Genomic DNA, 14,247 nt, shown 5'->3' with positions numbered 1-14,247 from the left:
ACAATGCTCCCTACTGGAGATCACTTGTAATCTTGCTGTTGCAACTCTGCAGTGAATGTGCCACAGTCAGCTTAATAACACACCCTGCTTTGGGAGATCTTTTATTACATACTTGGCAGTATGTAATATCAATAATGCAGAGGCTCCCTCCCTCAGCGTGGCCCCTCTCAGCTCTCAATCCGCGAACAACATTTACCCCTGCTTAGGTTCACCCACCTTGCTCTTTTAAGCTCTGCGTTGCCCAGGGAGACATTTTTTGTTACCATGGCAGATATCCTGGCTAAATATCTTCACACTAGCTGACTCTGAATGTAGGGGACATAGGCACACCCTGCCTTTGGAGACCATATGTTACAACTGCAGCTGTGTCTGCATTTTCAGCTGAGGATATTGTGGAATGTAGTCTCTCCTTGGAGAGGTTTAGTCATTGGAGACTCAGCCTGCTCCTAGACTCAGGAAACCTTATTGGTATTTTTTGACACCCCTTTAACTAGAGCATACTGTATCAGAATTTAAAAGGCTACCAGTCTCCAACGCACCAAAGCTTTCCCAGTATACTCGTTACTGCAGCCTGTTTGGTATGGTGGCTGGTCTCACCCTGTATGCACACTATTCTAACTTGCTTTGTAAAATGTTTGCCTATTCCAGAGGAGTCTTAACTCCTAAGTATTTTGTCCAGCAAAAGCCTATTGAGGAGGGGTTCCTTAAGAAGTGAGCTGATCTGGTTGTGGATCTGGCCATTACTTATCTTAACAAGACTCTTGACTGTCCCTGTTGTGATGGGAGGGATTTCCCCATCAACAAGAATTGAGTAATTTCCTTTCCTGTAACTCGTGGTTGCAGGAAATAAATTTTCTCCATCTTTGGCTGGCCTAAGGCTATATTTTCCCTCAATCGGCCCTACCCTGCAACACGGGCTGTACTGCCATGTCAGTATGCCTGGTCAGATAAAGCTGTTTCTGAGGATCATGGATCTGCTTTAACAGATCCTTCTATCCTTCAACAATTGGAGCTCAAGCCTAAGTCCCTACTCTACTGTATTGATGAGCTACCAAGTATCTTTTACCAAATAGGCAGACTGTGCTGCCATTTGGTACACATGCAGAGCACTCTTTGGCTCAAATATCGGTCTGTGGTGCAATGGTACAAGAAATGCCTCTTGTGTATGTCCTCAAGGAAGTCGCTGGCCTGGGTTAAGAGTGTTTTTTTTTTTTTTTTCATTCCACAGAAAAAGAAGGCAGAACCTCATTTGATAACAAACCTTTACTGATAATAAGTTATTTCCCTCCTATCAGTACTCTGTAGTCCAAGACCCTCAAATCTACCAATTTGATAAATAAGCTCTCCTAGATGTGGATGATGTTTAGCCTTTGTGGGCTTTTGGACCCAAGATATTTTTTAGATGTTTGGGTAAAAAAAAGTTGTATCCAAAGGCTTTCAAGCTGGCATTTCAGTCTCCCATCCTGCTCCACGTTGTCTAACTTGCTAGCATCCCTGCAAAGATTGGTTGTCCTCCACATTGCCCTGACATGGCTCCTATTTCAAGGAGTCCTTACCATTGTTCTAGAAAAGAAAGGTTTCAGTTTATTTTTTTAATGCAAAGCTGTTCCCCAGCCTTATGACCAACGAGGGCATTTGTATCATACTGGATATGAAAGTTCTTAACAACATCCTCCAGGTGCAAAAAAAAGAGCATTGAATTCATTAGGTCAGCCATTTGGGAGACCACCTGACCTGTATGGACATAAACACAGGTATCCTACATGCATGTTCTCATCGCATTACTGCTGCCTACCTTTTGCAGTGGGCATGCAGCATTATCAATTATTTACCCTTCAACTTTGACCTGTACCATGCACCTAGATTCTTTACCAAGGTGCTATCCTCAGTTATTGCTCTGCTTCGCTCTGAGGGCATCCCCATAATATAATGTCTGGATGACCTTCTGAGGGATTAGTTCAACAGACTGTCCAGACCCTTCAGAGCTACGGGTGGATCTGAAATCGTCTTGTAGCTTGGAGTATCTGGGCCTAGTCCTGGATATTGCCTGCCCTAAGTATTGTGGCTATTGGACAAACTCCAGACTGCTCCCTTGTCTGGACTACATTTTGGCAGTGCAGGACAAGCAATCTTGGTCTCTGGGCCGTCTCATGTGCTGGACCCACAAAACCAGGCTTGTCCTGATCTGGTGGATCATGAACCTAGCTCTGGAGTTGAGGAAACTATTTCCTTCCACTTCCTACCGCAAATGCCAACCTGATGGGCTGCGGTGGAGTCCTTTTTATTTGTTTCATGCTAGAGGAAGCTCGTCTCCCATGCAATATTCTAACGCTCAGAATGATTTGGCTATTCCTTCAGGGCTAAACCTCTTAGTTGTAAGGTCATCTGACCAGGATTCAGTTGGTCACAGCAGTGGCTTACATCAATCATCAGGGAGGAACCAGAAATTTCGAAGCTCAAAGAAAAGTGGATCGGATCCTGGTTTGGGAGGACCTTCTATTCCAGCGCTGTCTGCCATGCACATTCCAGGCTCAAAGAACTTTAATTACCTCAGTCATCAAAGTCTGAACTCCAGAGAATGGTCATTCCAAGGTGCTTCAAGCCCTCTGTCACATATGGGGGATGCTGAATGTGGACCTCCCTGGCTTTCAGGTCCAACAAACTTGAGCAGGTTTGCCCCTCCTGGTCCAGGGATCCAGTAGTCTTGGCAGTGGATGCTCTGGTGACTCCAGGAGTTCATTTTAGCCTGGTCTACACCTTCTCTTCTTCAAAACTTCTGAATCGAGATGGAGAGAGAGAGATTGTGAATCCCATGATGCCAAACTGGGCATTGGAACTCAGACCTCATTGGGAACCAGACTCCCTGTGGGCCCTCTCGCATTGTTCAGATGTTCTGTCCCAAGAACTGGTTTACCATTCTTCTCATTTGCAGGCTTTAATGCCTCATTTTTAAAGCATGGTTCCTGAGGAATATGGGCCTGGCTGATTCAGTTTCCCTATGCCTTTTTAAAAGCTAGAATTTTTACTTCTAGCAAGTTTACCATTGACTTGTAAAGTGTATTTTCTTATGCAAAACTAGGAAATACCATCCCAGAAATTACTCTGTTGACCAAATCCTGCATTTTCTCCATTCAGGTCTCGATCAACATTTGGCCTTGAGTATCATCACAGGTAAAATCTTGACCTTTGCAGTTCATATTCATACAGAGTGTCGCTCACATTATTCCACCTGTACGTTCCCCTGCGACACTGGGGGATCTTAACCCGGTTCTGTCAGTTCCTCAAAAAACGCTCTTTGGCCTCTTTCTTCCTCCCAAAGTGGTTTCTTATTTACACTCTAATGCTTTATTGTTCTTTCTTCTCTATGTCCTGCTCCACGGCATCCAAAGAAGATCTCCCCCTGATGTCTGATGTTGGATTTGGTCGCAGGATTTTCAGGCAGCTCTATAAGATTTACTGCCCCCCCCCCCGTTAACCTGTTCATGTGCCTGTTGCCTCCTTGTTTACTTGGTTTCCAGCCCCTTAGCTAGACTGCTTTTGGATGTTGCAATGTAACAGGGTTAATTTTATCTTGTTTCTTGAAATGTACAATTTAAGAAAATAAGAGTTTTCACACACCTGGTTCTGTCGTTTTGAGTACATTAAGGGACAGATCACACCCCTCTGTTCTTATGATTGCTCCTGATGTTGCTTTCCTACAAGACTGAAGCATGATGGGATAGAGTGCTCTTACAGCTTTGTTTACGAAGGTCCATTTACCTGAAGGCAACAGCATGACTCGGTGTACCTGAATGATTTTATCCCATGTCCATTAATGTGCTCCTTAAAAGCCTTTTTATTTTTTACAGTAAGTGTAAAAACGTATTATATAATTGCTTGATTTTCTGTAATTTACTTCATTTGTTTATTTTGAAGGATGTCAAGGCTGTTCTGACACACTCTATTCAAAGTGCAATGCACTCCATTGGAGGAGTCCAGGTTCTCTTCCCTCTTTTTGCTCAGCTGGATTACAAGCAGCATGGTTCTGATCAAATTGACACATCAGTCTGGTGAGTAACGGATCTGATTTTTTCCAAAACGGAATGATCAGTGTCGGTCATCACTACCTTATTTGGAGGATTTTTGAAAACCGTGTTTATAATACTGTACATGGTTCTTGTATTGTCATTTAGCTTTCCAGATATAGCTGACCATTAAAGGTTCTTTTCTGTGCTAGCCACACAAAAATCACACGGCAAAGATGGCATGCCTTAACCTGGCACCCCGATTGTTGAGCCCCATCCAACTGTATATTTTACATTTGTTTAAGTACACTAACTTAGCTCACCAAACCTGTAATTCTGCTTGTTAAGTAGCTCGAGGGTTTGTATTTTAACCAGTTCGGCATGATGGCTGCAACTTGAGACAGTTTTTCTCGGCTGGTTCACAAAGTAAAAGTGATGTGGGCTTTGTGGTCCCTCGATCTGCAGTGATTGAAGCCAGAAACTGAGGATTTTGTCACTTCTGTTTTCTGAGCTGTCTTTCCCTGTCTGATACAGCCAGGGAAGGTTCTTATCAAGCATGATCTGTGCTTAGTTGCTTTGGAGGGCAGGGGAGACATTAGAACATTTTAGACCACTAGTGTCTTCATAAAGTGTACCTGTCACCTGCCCAGTGCTGTCACATGGGGATTTATTAAATCTTTATAATGCCATTAAAGTAATATAAAAAAACTGTAAGAAATGGTGACTTGGGAAAATTTTAACTAAAACCTTTTAACTTGGTGTATGTTAAAGGCAAACCATTTTTTGCTATTTGTATCCCCGCTGGGGAGAGTAACTTATCTATTTTTTTCCTGGAGAACACTGTCGCTAAGATTTACAGTAGAACTGTAGGCAAAACCTTTTTTTTTTCATTTTGGATAGTGTAAGAGAGGGTTATAAGTTATAACCCCTGTCAGTTTATTCATTGCCATCTGTGTCCCATTGGGGAGTTTTCCCTTCACTTCCTGCCCTATAGCCAAAACAGGAAGTTGGAGAAAATCTCTGCAAATTAATGTAATCCCTTGGGGACCCTTAGGCCACCAAAACTAGTGTCCCCATTGGAAGATTTCAACTCTATTATTTTTCTGGGGGCAACCTAGACTTGGAGATTTCCTTTTACTTTTTCGTTTTGTGATGATGATGATGAACAGGACAAATAGAGGGTGTATCTGCCTAATGAGGGCAAAGACAGAAATAAAAACTGACAGGGATTCTAATCAACCTCTACTCTATGTACAGTTAAAGGTTTGCCTTTAGTTGTACTTTACAAGGAAAGAAAAAAAAAATCTTTCCTTTTTTGCTTTAGCTATAGCTACACTTTAATGTTTGATTTTAAATCTGTTAATTGCGTACATTTTCCAGAAGCAGAACACAAATGTACAGTTTAATGGATGTGTTTTGAGGAAATTACTGCAATAATTTGTTTTCTTTTATTGTCTTCTCTGTAGTTCAACACTTTTGTCCTTCATTTTGGAGCTGCTGAAAAACTCTCTCGCTATGCAAGAACAGATGCTGTCTTCAAAGGGCTTCCTTGTAATAGGATACAGTCTTGAGAAGGTAAGCTTTTCTGTGCAGGAGAATCATATGGGCATTTCATAGGGCAATCTCCTTCAGTACTTTATGCCCTATATTGAGTCTATTTTATTTTCATGATTAATAATTGCTTATTTTGCTAGTTTATAAATCTATTTTGGGAAGTTTCTTCTCTCGTATTTTTTTTTTTTCTAATCTATATTTCAGGTATAGTGGACACTACCAGCACCCCAAATAAGCATTATTTGTTATTTTTAATTGGGGAAAACTGAAAATGGATGGCAATATTTTTTCACTTTATTTTATTTTGACATGGCAACTGTTTTGAAACTGTATCAACTGACGTGAACTGCGAATGAAGGTGAAAGCAGGAAGTATATACTGAAAGGGTTAGTTCACCTTTTCACAAAAATGAAAATGGTGAACTAACTCTGAACACCCTCCCCCACCCCACCTGTTGCTGCTGCATGCCTATCTTCCACCGACATTTCCAGCTGGTAAATCACTATGCTATGGCAGAGGATGTGTATCGGCATATTGCGAGCAATGGCAAGTGCTCATTGGTTGATGCCGTCCATGTGACCGCCCAATGAAAGTCTTTTTTTTGAGGCACCTTTATTCCAGGAAAACATCTTGGTACAAATCAGATTCTCGTCCATTGCTAGCTAATAAACACTCACCTTTGCGAGCAAAATACCTCAAGCGCTGTGTTGTGAAGTTTTAAAGTGCAAAACTGTCATACCAGCTGGAGAGGGCATCAGAAAACGGGCATCATATTTGGTACATGAAAAAGCGATTGGAAGGTTGGCGAATGGGTTTTGAGTTTCCATTTTTTTTGTGTGTGTGAAAAAGGTGAACTATATGGTAATCAATTGGTATGAACAGGCTCCTTAAAGAAAACTTGTCCTGAAAGAAGTGTATAGGATTCAGTTCCTAACCTTTTCTATTGGACATGCTAGTTGCCTGGCTCTCTGACTTTATTACTATCAATGGACCACAAGCAATAAAATTTGAATTTTAGCTTCACTGGCTGCACTCAAGTTAAGGACTTCAGTCTATTTTGCTGATCTTAATATTTGCAATGCAGCCAGTCAACTAGCATTTTCAAGATTAGCAGTGGCAGCTCTACTGATTTCTCTCATGATGGGGTTCTTGTACATTGACTGTGACCTCTGACTCATTAACATTGGTCCTCCTGAACCTTTACTACCTTAATATCTGGCCTGGTTCAGACTATTATATACCCAGTGGCCTAACACTTGATATGCATATGCATGTCGTATGGCCATTGTTTATGAAGTAGTGAAGTAAGAGTCAAGACATCCTGAGATCTTGTCTTTTCGAAAACGCATCAGCAGTGGCTGCCCCCGTATTTCTTCCTCCTTTTTTTTTATATAGAAGTAATTTTCTTTTTATATATTTATGCATTAAAACCTGTAATTAATAATGCAAATTAATACTCTGAACCTGTTGTATGTAGTTACGTCTGATGCTGGCCAAAATCTGTCTAACCAAGAATTCAAGTATGTGAGATGCTGTTTAGTTAGAGATTTCCTAAGATAATCTGTGTACACCTGAAAAAGCAGCAATTTGCTCTTTTGCACCGGCCTGTAAATTACTTACATTGGCTTTCTAACATCGTACTGGCTGTGAATGGGTTGATTTTTTGTTTGATTAAAATAGTTCTAATTTTACTTATTCTTGCTATAAATTAAAAGATGGTGTGATGTGGTTTTTACATTCTGGTGTGTTATGATTTGCTTAGGGCAAGCCATGTTTTATCTATGCTTTTAATAACTTTCTTTTTACTTGTATCTTGTGTTGCAGTCTTCCAAAACACATGTTACCAGAACAGTACTTGATCTCAGCCTTGCATTTTCAAAATACCTGAGCACTTTGCACAATGGAGTCCCCTTACTGAAACAGCTCTGTGACCACATTCTTCTGAACCCAGCGATATGGATCCATACACCAGCAAAGGTTTGCAATGCAAGGGACTTTTTTCTTTTTCTGTGATTGCTGTGTTAACACGTGCAATAGGTAATCCTTCTACAAGCCAATATACATTTTTACTTCATAAAATAAAAATGAATCTTCTAATCTAACTAAACATGTGCTAAAGAAATAATGCAGGCTTCTGATTGTCCACTCTTGTGGAAATGCCAAGTACCCATGTGTCTTTCTTCCATACCTTTACAGTTGCTGGCTCAGGTCAGCTATTTAAGCCAGGATTTCTGGTTCTGGGTCAGTGTCTCAAAAAACAGTGAGTAAAGTCTCTAAAGGCTGTTCACTTTGCAAAGTAAATGTGGGTAAATAGGCAGAACCTGTGATTTTTGTTTACACAATTGTGTGTGGGAAACTAAAATAACATATATCTTAAGGGTACAATACAGGACACAGGCTGAGTATTCGTAGATTCTGGGTTATAGGCTTGTACATTCAGGTGATTGGATACGGGAACGATTTTGGTGATGCACCCCTTGGGTTTCTGCACTAAAAATCTACACCACTTTAAGTTTTTACTTTTTGCTAGTGTCCCAAGGTGATGGACCCCCTTCACCCTTAAAGAGAAATTACTCTTAGCTGAACTAGTTTATTTTATCTTCAGATTCTTGAATCAACTCCTTCATTGTCTCATCCAAGGAGGGTGTCTCTTTCTTGGATTGCCATTTGACGCATTTACAAAAAATGTCACAGGAGGGAAGGTTTTTACTTCCACAGTAAAAGATCCTCAACCCCCCTCAGAAGCCTCTCCCTTTTCAAAATGCAGATCAATTAATTGCTCTTCCCGCATTTCAACTTCTAACACTAAGTTCAGCCCTTTCTTTCCTTGCAAGACTTAGCCCATATAGCCCTCTTACCGATGAAGGGGCACCCTCACTCCTAAAGGGAGTGGATGCTTTTCTACACCTCGCTTCTATTTGGGTCCCAGATCTGTGGGGTCAATTGGTGGTTTCAAAGGTATACAAATAAAAGTTCAAAACTCTACTCCCTCACCTCTTTCTTCTGCGGAATCAACCAAAAACTCTCTAGGGACAGTCTGATTTTTGTCCCAGGTAGAAGTTGTGGCAGTATTCCCATAAGACCGGTTTAAAAGTTTCTATTCACACCTGTTTACAATACAAAAGCGCCCCAGGGGTGTGTGTCTTATTCTGGACCTAAAATCCCTCAACAACCCTTAAAATTATACCTTAAATACCTTTAAAATTCTAAAATTTCACATGGTATCTGCAAGATCAAGATCAAAAAACAATTAGATAAGCACCCGAACTACCACAACATACAGGGATATACAATGTAATACTGACATATTATCACACACATAGGTTGGACTTGATGCACTTGTGTCTTTTTTTTAACCTCACCTACTATGTAACTATATATGTAAGGTTCTTGCAGCATCCATCAGAAGTTGCGTCTTTTGACCCTTGTTGTCGACCCTGTTGAAACAGATCTGTTTGCCTTATTGTTGCCCAGCCTTCCCATTATTTGCTTTTGGGATGTCCCAAGGTCTATGACTACTTGGCTTCTGTCCGATACTTTACAATAAAGATAGTTGGAACGTTAATCTAATTGCAAATTCCATATCTTGGAGTATAGTACAGAACACAGGCCAACCTCCCTTGTATTCATTGGTTTCTCTGCTTTGCTTGTTACAAACTCAAGACTTGTGACGTGGGATAGGGTTGTCAAAGGTTTGCCAGTGTCAGGTCACTTGAAGGAACCAGTCTATAACCCAAGGCCTATGAATACTCCTAGTACTTTACTCCAATGTATGGTATTTTACAAGCAAGTCACAATTCATCTTATCTGCTAACAAATGGTCGGGAATTTAAAGTAAACACTGCTTTATTTTTTTACCCCCCCAAACATTTACTTTGCAGAGCAAACAACCTTCTACCTTTCTAGTAAGTCAACCCCGAGTCTTTAGTTCCTGATTTTTTTTTTTATATCTGCTCCTCTATAGTGCGTCTGGAAAGTATTCACAGCGCTTCACTGTTTCCACATTTTGTTATGCTAGCTAGCCTTATTCCTAAATGGATTACATTCATTATTTTCCTCAAAATCCTACAAACAATACCCTATAATGACAATTTGAAAGAAGTTTGTTTGAAATCTTTGCAAATTCAAAATAAAAACAAAACAAAATCCCATGTACATAAGTATTCACAGCCTTTGCTCAATACTTTGTTGAAGCATCTTTGGCACCAATTACAGCCTCAAGTCTTTTTGAGTATAATGCTACAAGTTGGCACACCTATTTTTGGGCATTTTCTCCCATTCTTCTTTGCACGACCTCCCAAGTTCCATCAGGTTGGATGTAGAGTGTCGGTGCACAGACATTTTCAGATCTCTCCAGAGATGTTCATTCGGGTTCAAGTCTGGTTACTCACGGACAGAGTTGTACCATAGCCACTCCTTTGTTATCTTGGCTGTGTGCCTAGGGTTGCTGTCCTGTTGGAAGATTAACCAGTCTGAGGTCCAGAGTGCTCTAGAGCTGGTTGTCATCAAGGATCTCTCTCTACATTGCTGCATTCATCTTTCCCTCAATCCTGAGTAGTCTCCCATTTCCTGCCACTGAAAATCATCCCCACAGCATGATACTGCCACCACCATACTTCACTGTAGGGATGGTATTGGCCATGTGATGAGCAGTGCCTGGTTTCCTCCAGACACAGTGCTTGCCATTCAGGCCAAAGAGATCAATCTTTGTTTCATCAGAACAGAGAATTTTTTGTTTCTCATGGGCTGAGAGTCCTTCAGGTGCCTTTTGGAAAAATCCAGGTGGGCTGTCTTGTGCCTTTTTCCTGAGGAGGTGCTTCTTTCTGGCCAATGTACCATACAGGCCTGATTGGTGGAGTGCTGCAGAGATGGTTATTCTGGAAGGTTCTCCTCTCTCCACAGAGAAATTCTGGAGCTTTGTCAGAGTAACCATAGGGTTTTTGATCCCCTCCCTAACTAAGGCCCTTTTTCCCTGATTGCTCATTTTGGCCCGGATACCTGCTGTAGGAAGAGTCCTGGTGGTTTCAAACTTCTTACATTAAGCCCTGGTTCACACTGGGTACGATTTGGAACGGTTTGAGATGCGATTTGACATGTCAAATCGCATCTCAAATCGGCGGCAATGGCACTGTCCTAATCGGTGCGACGCTGCATCTGCGATTTCAAAACGTAGTTCCTGTACTACTTTTTGCGATTTCGGGCCGCGATTTACATTAAATTGCGGGCAAAATCGCAGCCGCGAAATCGCGGTAAAATCGCGCATTTTACCGCGATTTTGAATTCGCAGCAGTGTGAACCTAGGCTTACAGATGATGGAGGCCACCTTCAGCTCAGGTTCACACTGGGTACGATTTGCTTCGATTTGAGATGCGATTTCACTTGTGAAATCGCATCTCAAATCGGCGGCATTTGTCGGCAATGACACCGTCCTAATCGGTCGGCGCTGCACCGATTTCAAAAAGTAGTTCCTGTACTACTTTTTGCGATTTAGGGCTGCGATTTACATAGACATCTGTGCAGAAACCTGCACAGATGTCTCTTAAATCGCGGCCGAAATCTGGACTGCCAGCGGGAGTGAAATCGTGCGAGTTTAGCTGAACCTGCGCGATTTCACTCCCGCAGCCCAGTGTGAACCTGGGCTCAATGCTACAAAAATGTTTCTGTTCCTTTTCCCTGATCTGTGACTCATTACAATCCTGTCTCTGCGGTCTACAGACAATTCCTTGAACTTCTTGGTTTGTGCTTGGATATGCACTGTTTACTGTGGGACCTTGTATGGACAGTTGTGTTCCTTTCCAAATGATGTCCAATCAGCTGAATTTACCACAGGTGGACTCCAATCAAGTTGTAGAAACATCTCAAGGATGATCAGTGGAAACAGGATACACCTCAGCTCAATTTCGAGCGTCATGGCAAAGGCTGTACATACTTGATTTATTTATTTTTTTCAAAGATTTTAAACAAACTTCTTTTACGTTGTCATTAAGTGGTATTGTTTGTAGAATTTTGAGGCATAAGGCTGTAACCTAACAAAACATGGAAAAAGTGAAGTGCTAGGAATGCTTTCCGGATGAACTGTATATTGCAAATAAGCTTTTATGTTTAGTCGAATCGCTAATTGTAAATCCAATATCACACTTATTGGCATGGAAATATTTGTTGCTGTCCGTATTACAAATTTGTGTGTATGTATGTAAAAAGTTTTATTTTGTAAGCAATTTATTCAGCTTGAGTCAGTTAAATTATAGGAAAATGTTGTTTTAAAAGTAAAATTTTCATGCAAGAAATGAGGCGGCTTCTATTCCTGACCTCCTTGCTTTTGAAATTGCTAGTTGAATGGAAGTTTTGGTTATTCACTTGCTTTATGTGCTTATAGTCACTAACCCAGAACAACCAACGGATAAGAAACCTGAGTGAAAAGTCAGATGATCAGCATGCATTTTCTAAGTTAGTGAGTCAGCATAACGGCCGAACTGTTAGCGTTTAAAAAAAGCCTCCAGTGGTGGACCCCATATTCCTCCCCTGACAGGTATACTGTAACAGTGTTTGAACTAAAGTCGTTTTCCTTTTTCACTCTGAAGGTACAATTGGCCTTGTATACCTACATGTCTACGGACTTCATCAGCACAGTTAATATCTACAATGCAGTGCGGCGAATCGGCACTGTTCTCCTGGTGATGCACACACTAAAGTACTACTACTGGATTGTTAACCCCCAGGACCGAAGTGGAATCATTCCTAAAGGGTTGGGTATGTTGAATGTTTGACCACCCAATGTCCTTTTAAGCTTTTGTGCCTCAGAAGAGGCTATTGAAATATTTGATTATTTTTTACTTGCAGAGATGTGGAATGAATGCTTACTAGCCTAATATGTGTGGTGTTGGTTGTTGTGCATTTGTATTTGTACTCCAACCTTTGCAGTGGCTAGCTTCTTATGTTTAGGATCATTCGTTTCTGACATGGCAGGTTGAAGGAACATGTATTTCGTAAAAATGTGTGTTTGAAATGTATTATTATTATTTTTTTAATACCCCAAGATGGACTTCGGCCTAACCAAAAGGAGATCCTTTCTCTCAGAGCATTTCTGCTCATTTTCATCAAACAGTTGGTAATGAAGGTAATGTACACAAGCAAGGCTTTTTGTTTACACTTAATGAGTAGAATTTATCTGTTTTTTACTTTTTTTGTAGAGCGTCTTTTATTTTGTGTTTGTTATTATTGTTCAGATTGTGAAATATATCAGAATTCCATTTCTAACTACAATCCAAATTCCAAAAATGTTTGGACGCTGTGCAAAATCTACATAAAAACAGAAGGGAATTGTTTGCAAATCTCATAAACCCATATTTTATCCATATTCGAAAACAGATCTAATGTTTAACCTAAGAAAATGTACTATTTTATGAAAAAATAGGTACGTTTTAAAAATTGGTGGCAGCAATATGTTTTTAAAAACTTGAGACAGGGCCATGTTTACCATGGTTTTGCATCCTCTCTTTTTTTTAGAGCCGGTTCACACTGGCACCGTTCAGGAACCCTGCGAATGCACTGCGGGTTCCCGCATCGCACCCGACTCACACGGCAGTTCACACTGCCACTGCCATATGCAAACTGCTGGGGAGTGTCTTACAATGTTAACAACACCCCCATTTGTTCTGAATGCAGTACGATATCAGCCATACTATCTGTATGGCTGAAATCGCACTGCATGGACATCGCATTTGATTTGCACTGCAGTGCGAATCACATGCGATCTCGCACAGCGCACCAGTGTGAACCGGCCCTTAACATTCTGTAAATTCCTAGGAACTGAGGAGACCACATGCTGGTGTTTTGGGAAAGGGACGTTGTCCCATTCTTGCCCGATATAGGATTCTAACTGCTCAACAGTCCTGGGTCGTCTTTGTTTTTTAAGATGCATCAAATATTTTTAAGTAAAAGGTCTGGACTGCTGACAGGCCAGTGAAGCAGTCGGACTGTTCTGCTTTGAAAGCCATGCTATTGTCATAAGTACAGTCTGTGCTATAGCATGTTCTTCTGAAATATGCAAGGTCTTCTGTGAAAAAGGCATCATCTGGATTGGAGCATATGCTGCTCTAAGACCTGGCTATAGCTTTTAGCATTGATGGTGCTTTTCCAGATGTACAAGCGGCTCATTCCCTATGCAATAATGCTCCCCCATACTATCAAAGATGCAGGATTTTGAACTGAGTGCTGATAACAAGCCGAAAGGTCCCTCTCCTCTTTAGTCCGCAGGATGCGGCACCCATGGTTGCCAAAAACATTCAGATTAAGATTTGTCTGACCTCAGAACAGTGTTCCACTTTGCACTGGACCATTTTAAATGAGCCTTAACCCAGAGAAGACAGCAGCGTTTCTGAGTCTTGAGCAGATATGGCTTCTTCATTGCATGAAAGAGTGTTAACTTGCATTTTTGTATGGCAAGGGGAACTGTGTCAGACAGTGATTTTTGGAAGTATTTCTGAGCCTATGCAGCGATGTCCATAACAGAATCATGCCTGTTTTTAATGCAGTGTCTACTGGGGGCTCAAAGATCACAGGCATTCAATATTGCATTTCAGCCTTGTCCCCTGTGCACAGAGATTTCTCCAGATTCTCAGAATCTGTTGATGTTCTCTATGGTAGATGATATATGTAAAGTCCTTGCAATTAAACGTTGAGAAAAATT

At 41.1% G+C, this 14,247-nt stretch overlaps 1 protein-coding gene across 2 annotated transcripts in view; it reads left to right on the top strand.

Moving 5' to 3' along the window:
- LRBA (LPS responsive beige-like anchor protein) overlaps positions 1-14,247 on the top strand; it is a 789,979-nt gene that overhangs the window by 96,788 nt on the left and 678,944 nt on the right. For both annotated transcript variants that reach the window (XM_040331890.1, XM_040331889.1), the window contains exons 10-14: positions 3,916-4,049; positions 5,471-5,579; positions 7,383-7,535; positions 12,140-12,308; positions 12,596-12,675. In XM_040331890.1, the coding sequence (XP_040187824.1) occupies positions 3,916-4,049; positions 5,471-5,579; positions 7,383-7,535; positions 12,140-12,308; positions 12,596-12,675 (645 nt within the window). The remainder of the gene's footprint in view (positions 1-3,915; positions 4,050-5,470; positions 5,580-7,382; positions 7,536-12,139; positions 12,309-12,595; positions 12,676-14,247) is intronic.

The sequence above is a fragment of the Rana temporaria genome, chromosome 1 (genome assembly GCF_905171775.1).
Source record: "Rana temporaria chromosome 1, aRanTem1.1, whole genome shotgun sequence".
Classification (NCBI taxonomy): domain Eukaryota; kingdom Metazoa; phylum Chordata; class Amphibia; order Anura; family Ranidae; genus Rana; species Rana temporaria.
The sequence above is the reverse complement of the archived record's forward strand: the minus strand, read 5'-3'. Positions and strand labels throughout refer to the sequence as shown.